Source organism: Lepisma saccharinum, chromosome 7 (genome assembly GCF_977018435.1).
Source record: "Lepisma saccharinum chromosome 7, izLepSacc3.1, whole genome shotgun sequence".
NCBI classification, from domain to species: domain Eukaryota; kingdom Metazoa; phylum Arthropoda; class Insecta; order Zygentoma; family Lepismatidae; genus Lepisma; species Lepisma saccharinum.
This window is the reverse complement of record NC_139235.1, coordinates 65397335-65419397: the sequence shown is the minus strand read 5'-3', so window position 1 is coordinate 65419397 and position 22063 is coordinate 65397335. Positions and strand designations below refer to the sequence as shown.

Genomic DNA, 22063 nt, shown 5'->3' with positions numbered 1-22063 from the left:
CTGCGTGTCGAATATTTTTGCCTTTATATTTCCATCTGTAAATAACAACACCCACACTTGTCCAATCTTACAGAAGAAGCAGAATAAAACTGGCAACCGCACTTGCCTTATCTCCTCTCTCTCATCTCGAATGTGCAGTAGTGCTTTCCACACCAAAAGCGCCGACTCGTTGTCATCAAAACAGACGTGGTATTTTCTTTGTAATTGATACACAACAGTTTATTTGTAAAATATAAGAAAATCGTTTATTGAGTTAAAGGTGGACTGATTGAAAAGTGTTGAGTTAATTTGATTTGATTTGATTTTTTTATTATTATTTTACTTCGCTTTTTGTGCCACATTTGTCTAATTTGCGAAGATGGGGATGAGTGATGACATGATGAAATTAATGAATGGACACTCACAAACATCCATGCCCAGGCCAGGATTCGAACCCAGGATCCCTGGCATCGTAGCGCAATGTGCTAACCACTCTTCCACAGGGGCCGGCAGTGTTGAGTTAAAAAAAAAAAATCTTTATGCGATTGTTAGAAAAGTATTGCAAATACTATTGACAAAAAGCTTGCAGCTCTTGATTTAACATACAATGATTTTGTTGCTTTCGGCTTTGATGGTACCTCAAATATGGTTGGGAATGTTGGAGGTGTGAGAAAGAAGTTTTTGGAAAAGGCTCACAAAGAGATTCTGTGTATATACACTGTAGAGCGCTCATTTTGTCCCTTGCAGCGGCTTCCTGCAGGAATAAAAACCAAAAAGTAAAAAGATTTTTTTACGTTTTGAAAGACATTTACAAGCTGTTTAGCAAGTCGCCTAAAAAGGAAAATATTTTGCACGATATTCAGGCAATAATCGATGAGCCAGTTATCAAGATTCCAGAATGTATTGAAGTGAGATGGTTGTCGCACTACAGAATAGTCAACGCTGTCTCCAGAAGCTTGAAGTCAATTTTAATGGCTTGTGAGCATATCCACAATGAAGGGGCGGATCTTGGATCACTGGCAGGAGGCATCTTGCTGGATATCAGAAATGAAAGTTTCATTATTACGTGCAATGTGATGAATGAAATCCTCAGTGCACCTTCAATCCTCAGCAACGCTTTGCAAAAGATGGATTTGAGTCTGGCCAAAGTCATCCTTCTAATTTCTTCAACCAAATTGTATTTGCAGGATATTGCAAATCAGTGTGAAAACATCAACAGTATAAAAAAAAGTATGCAAAAAAGTATTCGGACTGAACTGAAGAATATCGGATCTGAAGCGCACCTGGTTGCTGATGAAGATGCTAGGAAAACTTTCTGCAGGATGAAGGAATACACGGAAAGTGTAATTGAAGAAATGGAAAACAGGTTCAACGATCAATCTATTCATACCATGAGATTCGCAAGTCAATTTGAAACCTTTCAGTCAGTAGTAGACTTGCAAGACACTGAAGTCAAAAGTTTTTGTGCTAGTTTTCCCATGTTTAAGGTGGAAGGCATTCTTGCTGACCTCAAGTCCTACAAATTGTATGTCAAGTCGATGCTTGATAATGGAATATATAAAGAATGTATACAGAAGCTGACAATCCATTGTTGAAAATCTTAGAAGCTGACGTGGGATAGTGCGAGTTGATAAAACAATGTGAAATCCTTCTAACCATTCCCGTAACGACAGCCAGCATAGAAAGGTCTTTCAGTGCTAGGAATAGAATACTAACTAAGACAAGAAGTAGAATGCTACTAGGAACTTTAATGCATTGCATGATAATAAGCATTGAGGGACCTAAGATTCCAACTGATGATTTTCTAGAGAAAACAGTAGATTTATATGCCACGAAGAAAGCTCGCAGGATAAGATTGCTGTAAATTGTTCATGCCGTCTTAAGCTTTGCATGATGTGTTCTATTGAGTTTAATAATGGTAATATTTTTCTTGGTTCGCCATTGTGGAATTTGTTCTGGATGATAAAATGTAAAAGTAGGTGATGTTTTGTAATTTACTATTTACATTTGAAATGCTAATTGCACAAGATAATATTTGTAAATGTTTCAGATCCGCCAGAGTCAATCCTCGTCGAAACCAACAGTCAGTCAGTCACCCTACCCTCTCCTTCCGAGAAATTTTGTCTACTGCAGTACTGGCTGAGGGCGTGGGGTGGAAAGCAGTCGACAACGCTGGGCTCGCTGTTCCCCTCCATGCACGTGCCCCGGCACAAATAAAATTAAAAACACGCGCTGCTGGAAGGAAATTTTGCTGGTCTGAAAGCTTAACCAGTTCCAGAATAGCGTTTTACATTCGAAACAAAAGCAAGTGTGTTCACCTTTACGCTCAGTAGTGAAAACAAAATTAAAAACAGGGAGGAGGTAGGGAAAGTAAAAGCCCATTTGAAGCAACAGTCTATTCTTTTCGCTGGACAACCAATAGGTAACTTCAAGTAATGGCTAATGAAATGGAAGTTTTGACTTTTTCTACCACAAACAAAATCTTCAACGTGTCTTCTTTCCGTTCATGTGTTTTTCTGTACCAACCAAAGTTTAATATTTCCAAGAGAACAAGTACAATAATACTCCCATGAGCGCAATGCTAAGTTTTCTCCCCCTCCTGCAACCAACCAGCGCACAGACCTCTCTTTCTCCAGCTCCGCACGAGGAAAGGTCAGTGGGGAGGAGCACTTTCAAGTTCTCGTGTCTGGCTAGATATGGAAACTGTTCCTCGTGCCTGTACTACTTTAGACATGCTCTCAGGTCACACTTTCCAAAAGCTTTCTCTAATAATAATGCAGGATTCAGTCAAGCTGTACAAACAAAGAAAACAAGGGTTGTTCAAAAAGTAATGCTCACATTTATTTTTATTGAGACCTGTTTATCCTACATAAATGAAATCCACAGTCAGCAAAGTCTCAAAACGATGGCATGTGTGCTATTCCTGTATCAGTTCCCATAGCAATCTCTTGATGGCCCCAACAACACTTTTGTCGTCTTCAAACCTTGTTCTGTGCATTGCACATTCATTGGACTGAACAGATAGAATCTGATGGGGCAAGATCTGGGTTGTAGAGTCCACCCAACTTTAGCAATTGACTCCATTGCCCTCAGCCTTGTGTGCAAGCGGGCATTGTCATGCAGGGGCAAGATGTCTCCTGTTACATCGCACTTGCTGGAATCGCTTCTGGAGTTTGTGGAAGATACTGATGTAAGCTTCGGAGTTAACTGTCACAACTTGGGACAACACCTGAATGGAGAATTTGTAGTAAAATAACATATTGAGCTGATACATGCTGACTGTGAATTTCATTTATGTAGAATAAACAGTTCTCAATAAAAAAAAATGTGGAGCAATACTTTTTGAACAACCCTTTCATATTAGACCTTGCTAAGGCTTGCTTGTGACTACCACAAACTGACAAAAAAAATACACAAATGTATTTTGATATTACTCTATTTTCAAGATACTAAGCAGAATTTCAATACCTGCAGCATGACTTGGTGTCTATCCTGAAAGTTTTTGTCACACATTGTAAAAATGCAAAATAAACTTACCCGCAATTTATCTATGGGTGTCAATAGGATCCTAGCTACATCCAAAGCTACATTTCCTTGCCCCAGAACAGCAACAGTCTCTATATCTAGGTCTACCGGAAGATCCTTGTCAACTGGAAGTCCATTGTACCAACCTACGAACCGACGAGCAGACAACACATTCGGCAAATCTTCACCAGGAAGGCCAAAATGCTTGTCCAGTTCTGCTCCATACGTCTAGTAAGAAAAAAAAGAAATCTTGCATCAAGTGGGATGGGCAGGGAGAGGTGCGCTTCCTTCCTCTTCAATTGGCGATGAATGCAAATGTAAGTTTTACTAGGGGATCACCAAAATATCCAGATAACGGATTTCAATTTATCTGATATTTTTTTTTAAATCCAGATAACGGATTTCAATTTATCTGATATCTGTTTTAAATACAGATAATGGATTTCAATTCGTCCGATTTCTGTTTTAGCTCCAGATAACGGATTTCAATTTATCTGATATCTGTTTTGGATTCAACAGATATTCTAGATATCTTAATATCCAGATAATCTGGAAAATTTGGATAATCTGGATAGTACAGATTTGATGGAAGGGTTTGTAGAAAATCTGTACAGTGAAATATGAACATTACAAATAAAAGAATATGTGGATAGCCCGTAAACGGATAAATGATAAAAACTGTCTGGATAATGTACACATTAGGATATCTGAACAATTTAGATAATCTGAATATTGGATATTCAGATAATTCAGATACCCAGAAAATCTGAACAATTTGGATATCTGGATAATATGTATATGTGGATATCAGATTATCCAATATCTAGAATTTAAAATCCAGAAAGAAAATTATCTGATGTTCGGATAAAATATTATTTAGGTTTGGCCATGCCAAAGTTCAACCACTAATGAAAATATTTTTATTTTTTCTATCTAGGTTATTTTACATTGCATTTCTACCTCTTGCATTAATTGCAATGATGAGGATGTGTTATTTCTCTTGTCGTTTACAGTCAAACAAGAATCCCTCACTTACGAATTTCCACTTCAAGGACGAAAGCTATTAAGAAATCAACTGCCAAAATATATAATGTATTTAAAAATTCTTTAATAACTTCTTAAACTTTGTATCAAGAAGATATTTAATGTATTCATGAGAAATTGTAGGTTTATAACTAGCTGACATAGAAACTTCCGAAATCTGCCTATACTTGGAAGACCAAAAGCAACTACTTTTTTTTTATTGCAGGAATTTAATATTTTTCCACATCCCGCAGTGCAAGATTCATGCACAATACTAGGTAAAAAAATTACAAAGAAAAATGAAAGCAAAAGACAGTGCAAGGCCATGGTTTTACCTGTGATCTCTACCCTACAACAGTATCACATACTCTAAGCCCCTGTCATCAGAATTAAACAAGCCATATTCAATTGCCCCTCTGATCGAGAAAGTAAGGATTTTTGCATGCTTTATGACTGTTATGTTGCTTATTAATGTTTTCCGTTGTTTTTCACTTGCAGAGATATGTTATTGTGAAATAAAATACATCTATTAAATTAGCATGTTACCCTAAATGAAACAGAACAGCCTGAAGGCTTTGTACAAGTAAATATAGCACCCAATATAACATTCCATAACAACAGCTATAATTTTATGTCGTTGGGTTAGGAGTGTTAGGTTTGGAGTTGATAATAATTTCTGACGAGTTCTTTCACTATTTTAGTGTGCATACAAATGGTTTTACTAATACAAAGTGGCAAAATTACCCCAAGATGGCAAGTTTTTACTTACGTAGACCATACTTTGGGATCAAATATCTTCATTATTTGTGTTTTTCCAAGTGCTGGATCCAATTTTATATTACATAAAACATTGAAATCTGTAGATTAAAAAGAAAATCAACATAATTCTTGATGGGGTACAGTAGGTTAATGACTGCAATATAACTTTTATTCTTTACCCAAGAAAGAATATAAAGTCTAGTAACAGTTATATAATGTGAAATGCAACTGATTCAAGCATTTTTGAGAGACTTCCATCACCCATTCCATCCATGAGTAAGACAAATGAACTATTGAGTAGAGCTTGCAACTCTTGCAGACAGCGTGCCTTCCTGATGGCGCAGTGGTATCATCGACGCCTTGTAATCAAGGGGTCCTTGGTTTGATACCCAGTGGAGGCACATAGTGGTATGGATCACACTTTAAACTGTAGGTCCAGTCCCGATTAGCCTTCCTGTGCATAAAATGGACTTAAAACACCAACTCAATCATACTTGTGCATTTGCATTACGATACGCCTTGTTTATTTTTACTATATGTAGCGCTTTACTTGTTTATTTTCGACATGGAATATGCTTTATTTGTTTGGTTAATATTATCAAATGTATAGTTTTCTTTTATTTATGTGTAATTAAAAGTGGCATCGGAAGCGGAAGTCATTTCCGATTTTTAGACATTTGCAAATTATCTAGTCTAGGACAGATATATCTGTTCTTGATTGGGTTGCCAGGACAACGAAGAAGGAAGCAGAATGTTAAGTGTGAAATGTAAAAAGATGTGTATGAGAGTTACAGCATAATTTACCAGAGAAAGGTTCTTTGGATTTTCAATGGGTTTGTGGTTATAGTGATATTATAACGCTGAGATGGATCTTAATTAAGAACAATAAACGTTAGAAACTTAAGGAATTATGTTTTAATTTCTTCAACATCACATTCTTGATACAAATCAGAGTATTCACAACATAAAGAAGATGGGGTAATTCAGTGGAGCTCACCCAAAAATAAACGTCACAATTATTCATAATCTTTTAATGAAAATTTCACTTACCTTTCATAATTTATATTGGAATCCCATGAATTGATTAGATATATGCTTAATAACTAATTGCATTTGAAAGAAATGGTAAAAAGAAACCAAATCAATTTGGAACAAAGATCAAATTTAACATAGCCACTACTGTAACCAAAGAATAAATTATTTCAGAAGAGACACTGACCTTTCCTAACTAACCATTTCCAATGAACAAAAGGTTGTCATAAATAACAAAAACTCATCAGCAGAATCAGTCTAGAATCATAGCAATGAAAATATAACTTTGATTTTTTTTTTTATTTGGTGTTTTAAGTCAACTTTATGCACAGTAAGGCTAATTGGGACTAGACCTACAGCTTAAAGTGGGATCCGAACCACTAAGTGCCTCCACCGGGTATCGAACCAGGGGCCCCTTGATTACAAGGCGATGATGCAACCACTGCGCCATCTGGGAGGCTCAATATAACTTTGAGCCTGGTTAAAGCCACTTTTCTCCAAGCTCTGATAAGCCTTAGTTAACATCATTACGTAATATACTTACAAACACGATGCTGTGGTATGCTTCTTTCATATCTCTCAAAGTGATATCCTTCCCAACATCCACATTGCCAACAAACCTCACACCTTTACTCTTGGCTGTTTTGGTGAAGGTGTTGATCACATTTTTTACTTCAGGATGGTCCGGGGCTACTCCAAACCTCACCAAACCAAATGGTACAGGAAGCCTGTCATATATATCCACTTCTACATCAGGTATCACCTGTTCAAAATATAACAGTTGTTATATGTATGTAACTAAAAGTTAGTGATGTCTTACTTTACATCAAAAATTCAAATATGTACAATAAAGGAAACAGAATTAATATTACCACTACAATAATAATGAGTTGAATATTCATTCTTTTAAATACAATTTTTATGTTCAGCTGTTTTAGTGATATTTTGTAACTAAATTCTCAAACATATCTGTTTGAGACAAACATATGGGGGCCATTCAGTCCTACTCCATGTAAATAACAAAATGAATCTATCTGAAAATTATAACTATTATTGTTTTTAATTAAACTAAGGATTAAATGTTTGTGAATGTATATAATTTGTATATTTCACCAACTAAAATTACTATCATCTGTAGCCATGGACGTCTGCAGGATTTTTTCCAAGGAGGGGCAAGGAAGGCATTTTTTCCAGGGGGGGCAAACAAGGCACATTTTCTAAAATAATAGTGTTACTTCCTCAAAAAACATTGCTTAAATTTGAATTTATCATATTCATGCAAAAATTAACACACATTATTGTGGCTGAAATGAAATTATATGTGTGAAGTATATAATTTTTGTTTGACTTACATTTTCCAGGGGGGCAACTCCCCCCCCCCCTTTCTGGACGACCATGCCTGTAGCTTATTTGCTACAGACAAATGAAGACAAACCTTGCTAAATTTTTAAAGGTTTTTCAAGCTTTCAGGCTATGACTTCACACTCAAGTTTTTTTCATATGTTAGCAGACACCACAAAGTACAGTACTTCATAATTCTATGACATCAGTTCATTATGAATATTTTAATCCAATCTCATGACTATAACCTTACATTTTAAGTGTAAAATGTCACACACGTAATGCTGGAATGCTCCAATGACATCACATTTTTCACAGCTAACCTAACTTTCCAATATGTAACAAAGCAAAAATTGGAACATACCTTCACCAGGTGCTGAGCTGTATAAAATCCAGCTGGTCCACTGCCAATAATGCACACTTTGGGTGAATTCTTTCCATTGACTACACCTGTTGTAGTTATTTTACAACTACAGTGCAAGTGAAATTTCTGTAAAACTCGTTTTAACAATGATGATTTCATTTCCAACCCTAAAATACAAAAAATTTCATTTCCACTGGTGGTAGTCATGCAGAATGATGCTTCTTAAAATACATACACTAAGAATCAGATACCACGTGCAAGAGAGGTGGTCAGGGGTGGAAAGTAGTGAAAGTGGCAATATTACGGACTTTACTGAATAAAATGTGAAAGAACTTACAAATACAAATATTGTTTGCTTTCATAGTTTGAATTTGCATGATGATTATGATCACCAGATGTGAACAGCATACACAAATCTGATTAGCCTAGAAAGCTAAAACATCGTCTGGCAGACTACACATGTGGTGCCGTTTTCTTGTTTCACCCACTTAAAATTAACTCTTCTGCTCCCTGCCCTGTCTACCTTCATTTGGGTCAGAGAGACTGACAGGAAAGTATCGGTGTCCTTTTACAAGCATTCCTTCAGTGTGTTTTTAATGGTTTTTAATTTTGCATCATCTGGCAGATGAAACGTTAGTCTCTAGGTACACCAAAACTTCTACGACATTTTGCAAGACTTTGCTAACATCCTGAATGTGAAAATGCAAAAAAATAATGTACAATGTTGTAGTAGCTCAAAAACAACCAGGTAGGAAGATTTGTGCATTCTTCCCCTCAAGCAAGCGGAGGATGGCCAAATTCTTCTGCATGCCGTTGCTCCAAAGCTATTAGTCCAGGGGCATTTGTAATCCCGTGGATTTTTGAATGAAGAGAATATATGTCTACCGGTAATATAGTTGCTATTGTGGTACACAATCACGTACTACCAGGTGTTTTCCCGCAATTGTGGCAGAAGGCCTGTGTGACGTCATAAATCCAAGATGGCTACCGCTTCATGCACTAACTAAGAAAATCCATCATAATTCCTCTAATAGTGGTATTGGAAGAAACCTTATAGATACATGTTTCGTTCAGAATTGAAAAAGGAACAAAATTAATTCTTGCCTTTTTTAGTATCTCGCACTGTTATGGAGATATATCTAGTGAAACGATTTCGTGCCCTTTTCTGCAAGGATTCTATGCATATTTTACACTTTACTTGACATTCTGGCATTCAACAAAAAACGACCATATCTCCTAAACTCCTTTAGGAGTAATTTTGACCATTTGTAAGTTTGTTGGGTTCTTACAGGAAGGGAAGACATGTGTATGGAGGATGCTTTCATTTGGAGGCATGCAATCATGTATTACTACAGGTGTTTTGCTGGATAATGTGTCAGCGACCTTACAAGAATTCCCAAATCCAACATGGCCACCTTGAAGGTTCTGCACATGAAATACTGTCCATGACCTGATTTAGAGTTAGTTTATCAGATTTTCTGTTAATAAATAACAAGTGAAAAATATTAATTATTATTATTATTATCGTTATCATTACTATTATTATAAATATTACAGTAAAGGAGTCACCTATGAATTCCGCATTGTCTTTTGAAACTTAAGCAGCTCACCTTTCATCAAGTTTGAGTGGTTGCAATCATTTGGGAAATATCATGGAATCAATATAGTAACATTATTCAAATTCCACGTCACCCTTATCTGAGGCTCTGTCCTGTAAATCATTGTTTTCACACTTTTCTTCAGTACGTCGCAGGGACTGATCCCAGCATATATATGAACATTTAATCTTTCCACAACCACATATCAATTGTAATCTTCTCTGAAGTTCTAGTTGAATTGATGTTTTTAAGTCCACTTAATGCACAGTAAGGATAATCGGGACTGGAACTACAGTTTATAGTAGAATCCGAACCACTTGTGCCTCCACCGGGTATCGAACCAGGGACCCCTTGATTAGAAGGCTGCGACACTACCACTGCACCATCAGGGAGGCCCTCTGAAGTTCTAGGTAGTGTGAATATAGCAAGAATGATCATTTTGTCATCCACTTTTTCTTCTTTCTCCATTCAAGAGACTATTGGGTTGGGTAGATTTGGATTTCTTTTCTGCTTTTATTTCACTCCAATACTTGGAAGTAACTCCTCCTGGTAAAAGGCGTGAGGGTCACTTTGGTGGCAGCATTCACACTATCTATTAATGGTATCCCAGTTTGTGTTTGTACTTGCAAAGAAGGCAAAAAAGTGGTTGTTGAATGCATTTGATGGCGTAGAAGATTATGTGCTTGAATCTGTTGCAAATCTTGGTTCTCCTGGATTCGATGAACAAGATGACAGATCGAAAGAATGAATTGATTTATTTTACTTTTCGTTTCTGCTACTTTTGGCTAATTTCAAAGATGAAAATTAATTCTAAGATGAAATGACAATCACAAACACATATGGGCAGCACGCAACTCAAGTCCCATGGGTCCAGATGCCAGATCATTGATCGATTGAGTTGGTGTTTTATTTAAGTCCCCTTTATGCACAGTAAGGCAAATTGGGACTGGACCTACAATTTAAAGTGGGATCTGAACCGCTATATGTGCCTCCACCAGGTAACGAACTCGGGACCTCTTGATCACAAGGCGACGACAATACCACTGTGCCATCGGGGAGGCTCTAGACGTCAGAGCAATGTTAGTCTGCAAAATGCAGTCCAGGATGTACTTGCTGGAAGTGAGGTTGATATTTTGGTGTGTCTTACATCCCGAATATGATGACAGGATTTTTAAGATGTCAGAATTTTGTGTGACACCAAAATCAAGTATCTCTTCAAATTACGATGGTATCTGTTCGCGAAAAGGGATGTTCAAGGTTCAAGTCTTGCCTCAACCAAAGTTCCCCTTACACTTTTTATCAGAAGGAGTTATTTCCAAGTATTGGATGTATGATGTCACACAGGCAATACGCCACAATAGTAGGCATCAACAATATATCACAGGCAGTAATTTTCCCCCTTTATATGCCAGAATGTCAAGTAAAGTGTAAAATATACATAGAATCCTTGCAGAAAAGGGCACGAAATAGTTTCACTAGATATATCTCCATAACAGTGCGATATATATGAAAAAAACTGTAAGGATGAATTTTGTTCCTTTTTCAATCAGTATTAAAAGAGCTATGATGGATTTTCTTAATTAGTACATGAAGTGGTAGCTGTCTTGGATTTGTGACGTCACACAGGCCTTCTGCTATAATTGCAGGCAAAACACCTGGTAGTGTGTTACTGTGTACCACACTAGCAACATATTACCGGTAGTCATATATTCCCTTCATTCAAAAACCCTCGGGCTATAGAAATATTGACATATGCCCCTGGACTATATGTGTGGTGAACACCAAAGTTTTGTCTTGAGTGTACGCAAGACTTATAAAAATGTAATTTTGCATTCCTGCATGCTATTCATATCTTCTGTAAGTAAATACTAACTTTTGTAGTGAATAAAATATGTTTAGCAAAATTTATGCTGTATTTTAATTCTAAAAAAATCAGTAGTCCAGCAGACAAATGGTTAGCTTTAGCATTTGGAATAGAACATGTTAGCTTTCTAGGGTTAACATGAATTCTACCGGGTGTCCGAGAAGTGTTTGTATGAAAACAAAAATTAACTGTATCCGCTATATGCAACATAGACATGAAAAAATAGTACCAAAATGTTTGGAAACTATTCAAGTTTTTTTTTGTTTCAGATTTCTGTACCGTTGCAGTAGTGTAGCAGTGCCAGTGTCCAACAAACCGGAAATGTACACAAATCAGAAAAAGGCTGAGTGTGTCCTGTAGTTTCACGAGAGCAGGTCACAAAAAACAGTGCAGAGACAGTTTCAAACATCGTGCATATCTGGGGTAAAGAGCCCCCTCATGAGGTGAGGAATCCGACCATGGGCAACCCGAAGGTGAACGTTTGGTGCGCGCTGCTGCATGACAGAATAATCGAACCATTCTTTTTCTGTGAGGACACCGTAACATCTGGAGTGTATCTCGACATGTTGCAATTGTTTGCTGTTCCTCAATTGCTAGAATACCACCCAGATGTTATCTTTCAACAAGACGGTGCACCGCCACATTGGAGTCTGGAGGTTCGTTCCTACCTTGAACAGACATTTCCTGGAAAATGGATTGGTCGAGATGGACCGACGGCGTGGCCTGAACGATGTCCAGACATAACCCCTTTAGATTTTTTCTATGGAGTTATGTGAAAGACAATGTCTACAGAACTCCTGCATCCGATCTTGCAACTCTGCAACAACGGATAACCTAAGTCATCACATCAATCCCTCCTTTGATGTTGGCTAATGCATGGCGAAAAGTTGAATTTAGACTAGATGTACTCCGTGCTACCAAGGGTGCTCACGTGGAGATTTATTGATTTCTTTCCTATTGCCAATAAAACTTGAATAGTTTCCGAACATTTTGGTACCATTTTTTCATGTCTATGTTGCATATAGCGGATACAGTTAATTTTTGTTTTCATACAAAGACTTCTCGGACACCCGATATTGTCTCCCAAACAAAATTTGACATACCATAGTAGCCTTCAGATTTAGAGTCATTTAATTTATGGGCAGTTTTTAATACATCTGAGGGTTGAATCTTCTGCCATCTGAAAATAGTTGGGGTATACTGGTATTTTGTGTTATGTACTTTATTCTGCGTGTTGCTTTGGGAATTCTATCGATTGATTGATTGATTTGGTGTTTTAAGTCTTCTTTGTGCACAGTAAGGATAATTGGGACTGGACCTACAGTTTAAAGTGGGATCCGAACCACTATGTGCCTCCAATGGGTATTGAACCCGGGGGAGAATTCTATCATTTGTGGGTTTATCCCATGTGATGCATACCACTGACTTATATGTTTTTGTTCTCGTTTAGATTTATTACGCATATCCTTTATTTTTTTAAAAAAAAATTAGGCAAGCATTCATTGTAAAGATCATATTGATAAGTTTGTAGAATGAATCTTCTATATTTACACATAAGAAAAATTAGGTAGTCCGAATTAATAGAGTGCCTTCCATAGACGACGTGGTCGCAGGGCAGTGGCTAGTGTGCTGGGAAATAAGGCCGCATCTGCCAGCATATAGACCCCCAGCTGTATGCTGACATTAGCACTGGGAATGTCAGTGCTTCAGTATCCAGATAGCTGGTGTCCAGTTTGCACGTATTTGTGAAGTGTTAAGGTGAACAAACGTTTTAGATTGTTTTGTTTTATCTAACGTATTACTGGTGCTTTTCTGCAGTCTAATAATGTCACAATGTGGAATCCGTGGTGCAACAGCCCTTGAAGGGCCTTGGCCTATCTCCCGACTGCCAAGGCCTATCTCCCGACTGCCAATCTCCCTTCACAATCCTACCTAGAGGTGTGGAGTTCTTCAACCGGTAATGGGGTGACATGGGGTTAGTACGTCGAACCCCCAGCCATTATAGGAGATTTTCGAGACCGTAGCTCCCCAATTTCCTCACGATGGTTGGTTGCCACCAGCCCTATACATAGTTCGAAAATACCCAGAGACTTAATCCAAGCCTTCCCGCAGCCGCCGTCCAAAGCTAGGTGCCTTGGACCGCATGGCCACGGAGGAGGACAATTTCACGATATACATACAATTTAAAAGAACAAATTTTTATGTACAACTCATACGTTATTACGAATTCTTGTAGAAGTTATAATGTGCATTGTAGCAGAATTCCCAGATGTTCTGTTTCACAAAGAGGCAGTGTTCGGATACTTGTGAACAAATTTAGGGAATCAGGGTCTGTTCTTGGTAAGGAGCAAAGGGTAAAAATGGTGTGTGATTACTGAGAAGGAACTAGACAATGTTGGAGCATGATTCGAACATACTCCTCAAAAAACGGTGCCTTGCACAAGATACAGACATTTTCATGACATGTGCGTGTCGAGGTACCAAGCTTTTAAACCTGAACCCATACATTAGAAGAATTGAAAGAAAATATCAGGAGAGAAATTGAAGCAATTTAGGAAGAGGAACTGATAGACGTAAGTGCCCAATTCCAATAAATATGCCGTAAATGTGTGGATGCAGGAGGACATTATTCACACCTTTTGCAAGAAGGTAAGTACTCATTTTAATTGTAACTGTGAATGTAATTGTACAAGCTTATTTCATTACATAGCTAGCAGTTCCAGTTACGTGGAGGTTGCATCCAGTTTGCCAGCAGACGCGATCTTACTTCCTGGCATGCTCCACAGCCACCTCGGCCATGTAATTTATAATACTGTGAAGCCTATTGTCATTAATTCGCCTGATATAGGCTGGTTGCTTGTGATAATCGATGGAGTGTCATTTGTTAATTTCATAAAGTGAACTTTAAGCCACTTGCTTTATTCTCTGAGCCACTAGTTTAAAATCAATAGGTCATGACAAAGATTGTAACTGGTTGAGAGAATAACCATGATCTAGCTGGGATTCAAATCCTCTGTCTTTCATATCATGGAGACTAGTTAACAGCACATCATGTTTTACATGAATTCACAAAATGAAATTAAAATAACGCACCTAATTGTGGTGTATTTTGTGTTCATTGACATTTCCTCCCAAATTAACATTGATGTTCTTCAGGAAGCAGCAGAAAATTCTTCAGATAAAATGACATGGTATTAAAAGTTTAAAATGTTCAACTTAAACATCTTAATCTTCTAATATCATGTGCTTTAATCTGATGAAGTCCTATGTTTATTTTGTTGAAACATTAAAAAAAAATTGCATCATAAAAAGGTATGTCGTTTTAATTTCATTTTTATGAAATATTGATCAACACGTACGAAAGATTGTGAAGAATTTTTTACATGACAAACAATATTGGATAAATACTTTATATATTTAGAGAAAGAGATTGCTGGTCAAAATGCACACAGTGATATATATAAAAATATTAACATCACAAACGAAAGATAATCGGTTCCCACACAGGCCCGTAGCTAGAGAGGGGGCGGGGGGGGGGGGGGCAACTGCCCCCCCTGTGAAAAATATAGAACACATTCCTATCTGGAATTCTCACTGTTCTTTACAATTATATCCTATATTGCTCTAGGAACTTAACAAAGACACTTACGGATTTGGTAATTTATTAAGGAACGTGTGTTGGATTCCATAATGTCGTACCAGAATTGGGAAAAAAAATTCTTTGCACATTCAGATTTTGGAAAATGATTTCACGATTTTCAGTATCTAGACATTCTGAGTGGCCTTATATTATTAAAGATGCGTAATGTGTTTGGATATGTTTTCTTGAATGTATTTCTATGGAGTTTGAACTGCTCAATTTTTTGTTTACCACGTCTACCTTTTGCTAATAGTGAAGCATGTGGTACAGAGAGGGAGAGAGAGAGTGGATATTTGATTTTTCTTACTTAACGTCTCTTTTCTGCCACTTCTAGTTAATCGTGACGATGAGAACGAGTGATGATATGAAATTGATTTAGGGACACTCATAAAAAAAAACCATGCCCAGGCTGGGGTTTGCACAGCGACCCCTGTCGTCGCAGTGCGTTGTATAACCATCCTACCATGGAAGTCGTCCAGTGAAAGATGTAGGAGAGATTACTGGGTCAGTTATCAAACATGACGAAAATGTGATAGTGTTTCACATTTATTATTTCTGTTAGAAAGCAATAAATATTGTGGTGTGATATGGGTTACACCAGGTAGCTTTTGGAGTGTAAATAGAAAAGGTTCTAGGAAGGTTTTGCAATACACCTTTCATTTTCAAAATCTTTAAAAATACTTTCCACCACTTCTTCATCCTAAAAAACCCATTTGTTGACCAACTCCTCCATATTTCCTCAGGGAAGTGGGTACACTCATCATCCCACGCCCTTAGAAGGTTCTCTTCATTGGAAAACCTATTCCTTTGAGCCTGTTATTGACGTGAGGAAACAGTGCAGAGTCGCATGGAGCGAGGTCTGCACCGTAGGGAGGATGCCCCAGCAATTTCAGTCCCGTACGTGCCAAATACTCGATGCAAACTTTGGAGCGGTGCTCAGGAGTGTTGTCATGGTGGTAAAATTAAGCGTCTGCCTTTGAGCGTGGATGAGTGTTTTTGAGAGCTTGAACTACTTGGGCAGGCACTCCTCGGTGTATCACTTCGCAGTGATAGTCTTCTGTGTTAATAGCACCACGTGCTCCACAACTCCCCTTACAGCAAAGGCGACCACCATCCTCTTCTTTACTGATCGAGATTATTGCACAGACACAGGCATAGGCCTGAGCAGACCCTCTGATTAGGGAGGGGGGCAAAAGCCTTGATGAAAGTTCAGTCGGGAAAGAAAATCCTCCTTTTATCTCTCTGTTTAGTTTCATTGCATTGTTGGGTGTGTGTGTGTGTATATATATATATATATATATATATATATATATATATATATATATATATATATATATAATGCAGAAACATAGAGGCACCATAACGAATAAATAAATTATCTGTGAAATATGCTGCCCTCCTTTTCCTTCAAATAATTGTGTTCATGCATTTAAGACAAAATAGTTTAGCAGCAAGAGTGTGAAGTAATTAGTTATAACTTCTTTCTCTGATAATTTAGAATGCATTACAGAAAATAATAAAATTGCAAGCGAAGCGAGCAAGAATCTCTTACAACCAATTTTTTGCAAACTGAAAACAATATTGATTTAATATGGCACAAAAAATTCCATGGGGTGCCATGGCATTCTCTTTTCTTTTTCATTTAGATCGTTCGCAACCCAGGACCAACTCCCGCCGCCCACTAGCTATGGCTCTGAACTTGACAAAACTTCAAGAAAAGCAGTAATTTTACGAATTGTATTTTTATGTGTATAAAATGTGATATCTAGGGGGGCAATTGCCCCTTTGTGTCCCCCTGCAGGTGCTTTTGGCAGCCTGGAAGAAATAATGCAAGAAAGAGTATCTTGAGTATCATTTTGTCCTGTTACTCTTAGATTCTACTAGTCTTGTTTCTTTGACCTCAATGTTTTCCCCCTAGAATTGATTTCTGTCCAAGGTTGGGGAGGGGCAATGCCCATTGCCCCCTGTGGTTGCGCCACTGCACCCTCTTCCCCCGTAGTGCTTTGAACTTTAATCGCTTGTTGAAAATACTTGATTTTCTTTAAGAGTCTAATGTCGTCTAATATCGGTGATAAGATTGGTGATAAGATTCCTCTACACTAAATTTCTAGGTGAAACTATAAAATGTAGGGACATTGAAAGGGGGCAAGGCCACCCCTCCCCCTTAGAAATCGAATGTCAACCTAAAAGAATATATTTAACACGTGTAATTTGATTTGTCATTGTAATTTACATTAATGCGATGATTTCAAATGGTGTTTTTGAGGGGGCAAATATGACAAGCAACATGGGTGTGTGATATGATAAATGTATTTTATAAAGGAAAGGGTAAGTGTTGACTTACTGTTGGCATGCTATCATTATCATAGTATTCTATTGCTTTTAAAAGTTTTAGCGGCAGTAAAAATAAATGCCATTTGCAACCATGAAGCTAATTGGGATTGCATACATTAAGAATGGCAGATAATGCAATTTTTCGATGGCTTGTAGCATCGAAACAAGAACTGGACGAACAAATACAGGGTGGAGCATTTTCGACTACCTATTTTATAATGAAGACAGAAGATTTGCTGATTACATTTACTTTTCATTTCTAGAACAAACTTTGCACCTTTGGATTACAGAAAATGTATACATGAACAATGTGCACACAATTAATTCTTGAAAATAACATATTTCAAATGACGTCCCTGGCAGGCAACATATTGTGCAAGACTGTCTTAAAAGCTACGCTTGACCCATGTTCTCTGGTGTTCTGACTGTTCTTTTTCTTACATGTGGTTTATTTTGAACACTTCCAACTTCACGCCATTGTTTTCACCATTCAATGATTGTTTTCCTGTTAGGAACTCGTCCACGGCATTGTTGATCACCATTCTCCCTGCGGAATGCACGCTGCACCGCTACAAGTGACTTCGTCAACACTTACTACTCTACACAAAACATACGTTGCTGTAGAGGCCAACGCTCCATTGCTACTGAAATCCAAAGTCCCAGTGTACACAAGGCAGAAGGAACAGCCCTCCCAATGCATTTGTTTTGCAGTGTTGCCAACCTCAAACTGTGTAGTCGAAAATGCTCCACCCTGTATAAGAAAAGTTGCTCGCCTTGTGTCCTCTACACACTGTGAAAATTGCCCTGCGTATATAGGTTCAAGAAAATGACACTGCGTTGTGAGAGGTCCTGGGTTCGAATCCCGGTTTGGATGTTTGTGTTTGTCCAAAAATGTAAAAAATGACAACCTGAGAAAAAGTTAATAACAGGGCATACTACCGCTTAGGGGTATTCCTTTAAAAAATAAAAAAAGTCGGTACGGCATTTGTATGCCACGTGGGAGACCCGGATTCAGTTCCTGGGGTGGGTGATCTAAGATAGGAATTTTTCCAGTCTTGTCCCGCATAAAACAGCTCCGGGGCTCATCCAGCCTCAAATTAATGGGTACCTGGGGGCAACCCTGGGGAGTAACGGCTGTCGGAGCATGGTGCTGACCACATCACCTTCAATTTGGCCGAGGTCGATAATGTGTGTGGATCTATCCCCACATCCCCTAAATGTGTCTTCATGGCACGGAAACTTTCCCTTTTTTATAACCTAATTTTTTGCCAAAACATTCTGTCAACTCTTCTGCTGTAAAGGTAAAAAAAGTAAAGTGTTCCCCTGTGCATAGCACCACGCCATGAAGGCGTGTAGGGGGTGTAGGGGGAAACGCCCCACACTTTCTTGATCCGGTCGTGAGTGGGGGTGATGTGATCAGCATCACGCCCCTGACCGCCTTTACCCCCCAGGGTTTCCCCCAGGTACCCATGTCATTCGACGCTGGGTGGGCACCAGGTCCACTTCCACCGTTAGAAAAGTTCCCGGATTTGAACCGGGGCTGGGGATCGAACCTGGGACCTTTAGCATGGTAGTCAGACGCGTTACCGACTGAGCCACCGCGGCCACCCAGCCGCTGAGGAGTGTGGAGTGGATTTTCCTAATTTTACTCATCTTAAGCCATTCTGTGACTCACATAAATCAGTATCAGTATAAAAAAAAACCTGATATTTGGGGTTTATATGCTTTGGTGGTGACAGGCACCCGTGAGACCTCACGCAGCAAGGATGGAGTAAGATGAAGGAGGCCCCTTATACACTGTATAGTTGATTTCATATTATAGTCATTAAGGAACATATTTTTTCATAATGTAAAGAGGATACAAAATTCCCCTGTATGCAACTTAGTATGAAATGACACCGAAATCCAAGAAGTCATTGATCAATCAAGGGGTTGCCATTTGTTTGTCGGGTGTCAAAGAAATGTGTTTTCAACAATAAAATAATACAATTCACACAATATTTTGCAAATTGGTTAACGTGACCAGTAAGCCAACATTTTCTGTAGTGATGTAAGAGTCTCCCCTTTGAAGCAAATAGGATCCGTGGTAGTCCTAAGACACCCACGTTTTAATGTATAAAAAATGTAACAGATGTTGTACGTTACAAAGTTTTACAGTATCCATCAAAGTGTAGATAATATGTAACCATTATTATTCACTTTATTTGATTTTTATTGCTTAACACAACACATTGGTGTTATTGAATTCTTGTTAGATTCGTTTATGCGTAAAAATCTTGCATACTGGAAACTAGAGGAAAACATTATGAAGCACGATTTATAAAATTGGTCCGTGTTAATTGACTATTAACATTACCGACCTGCAATCTAGTTGCCTCAGATTCTATTTTGGGCGGCAGCACATTTATATTTGAAGTAGATACAGTCCGGATTATCCTATTTATCTTAAATTTTATTCATATTTGATGTTCGACCTTTTTTTCCTTTTGTTCGTTGGAGTTTCACAATATCATCCCTTTCCGGATAGTAATTGCTTTGTTTGTGGGGGGGGGGCAACGCATCCTCCTATGTACCCTACTATATCTGCTAATGCGACATAATATATTAAAAATTTGCCCCTCAAGAATTGAATTTGCCCCCCCCCCCCCCTACTAAGAATTCCTGGCTACGGGCCTGTTCCCACATAACATTTTGCAAAGAGAAGTATATCGATTACACAGGTCGACAAAAAAAAAATTGTTGAGACCTTTTTTACATCCAATAACTGATTTTGCATCTTCAAGATGCATGGATTACAGAAAAGACAGCCATTTTACTGAATCACATCAAGTTTCTTAAATATGGCACATAATATGTACATGGTTGAACTTGCAATTCTGTATTACACAAGAACCATACAGCCACGTACTTAACAGCATTGAAATACACGTTGCATGTTATTGTGTCTTTAGTACAGGTATAGTTTAGTACATGAAATTTATAATCACATTTCACATTGCCTATTGTAACATATAAAGTTCAAAGGAAAGAAACATGAAAACCGCTACATGGCTTGGATGAACAACTTCTTGTATGACATGTTCTCTTGTGCACTGTAACAAACAGTAGTTGGCCATCATTGATGTATTTCAGCGTCGCTGGTACCACCTTTCCATTTTTGTTGTACTTTACTTTTTCTAGTAGCCCCTCAAGATTATCAAGTCTCTCCTTCAGATGGACAGAATGAGCGACTGGAACAGTTGCTACCACTATTTGGCAACACACCTTTCAAACGTTTATTGCTTGAATCAATGATGAGCCTCCATTCATCTATATCCTCTTCTCCTAACTTGTTTATGAGGTTTGGAAAGTGTATGCAATATACTAAAGACCTTTCCTGAGTAAAATGCTGGGTTACAGTTCGTTATATCGGAGACACATTAAAATCAGATATTTGTGATTTGCATGGTTCGTACTTACCAATTGTGTATGACGGAACATAGTTCAAGGTGGCATTATGCTTTTTACATGAAAACAAACACAATTTTTCACATACGGAGTCATTTTTGTTATTCCTTTTTTCGCTTCCGTAACACACAATATGGTGGGCAGAGGTTGACTAGTGTTGTAGGTATGCAGTGTTTCCAACCTTCTTCACTGAAAAATACCTACTATCGTGTTAGTCACGTGCGCAAATTGTACATTATGCATGGGTAGCTGACGGATAGCCCCACGAACCATTTCCAATAAGGTTAGGTTAGGCAAGCATAGTTAAAACAAGGGGGGTTACGTCATCAAACGTATGCAGCATCCAGTTCACGCAGTGAAAGCAATGGCACTTGTGCGTCGGTGAGATATTTCTCTTGAAAAATACATGATTTCCCTGTCAAATAGATTCCACGATGAAATAAAATACCTCGACGAACGTTGGAAACCTTAGAGAAACTAATTTCCGTAAGTAGTTTCTTCTGTAAAAATGAAGAAATGTGTCTCCGATATAACGAACTGTTACCTTGAAAAAACGCCGTTTGTAACATTACTGATTATTAACTTTGCACATAGTTTCTCTGCTGATTCATATATCATATTTGCCCGTCATATTGTGTGTTAAGGAAGCGAAAAAAGGAATAACAAAAATTACTCTCTATGTGAAAAATTGAGTTTGTTTTCGTGTAAAAAGCATAATGGCACCTTGAACCATATGCTTGAACTATGTTCCGCAATACACAATTAGTAAGCACGAACCATGCGAAACACAAAATATCCGATTTTAATGGGTCTCCGATCTATGAAACTGGTACCTTCATTCAATTCCATTTTCAGAAGATAAAAAATGTGTGATTTGCTGTATGAAAATAAGGGTAAAAATCAAACTCACTGTGGATTCGTGATCAACACAATTTCACGGTAGCAGAAATGTAGGTGGGTCTCCCTTATCGCACAACGTGAGAATAATCTCAGATGAGAAACGTTTACGTTGCTAGGCTAGGTTTGGTTCTTTTAGCATAAATATACTATTATCTATGCTAAGAGAAATAAACTAACAAGCCTAACCTGACAACTTAGGCATTACTAATAATAAAAGTTTTCACGGTGTCAGAACGCAATGTTGTCCTTGCATTGTG

At 38.0% G+C, this 22063-nt stretch overlaps 1 protein-coding gene across 1 annotated transcript in view; it reads right to left on the bottom strand.

The window, feature by feature from the left end:
* The window catches only part of dare (NADPH:adrenodoxin oxidoreductase, mitochondrial), a 49903-nt gene extending 28037 nt beyond the window's left edge, over positions 1-21866 (bottom strand). The window contains exons 1-4 of the mRNA XM_083125361.1: positions 21817-21866; positions 8024-8190; positions 6863-7081; positions 3517-3732 (exon numbers count right to left, since the gene is read on the bottom strand). Coding sequence (XP_082981487.1) covers positions 3517-3732; positions 6863-7081; positions 8024-8182 — 594 coding nt within the window. The 5' untranslated portion in view covers positions 8183-8190; positions 21817-21866. The remainder of the gene's footprint in view (positions 1-3516; positions 3733-6862; positions 7082-8023; positions 8191-21816) is intronic.
* Positions 21867-22063: the final 197 nt, after the last annotated feature.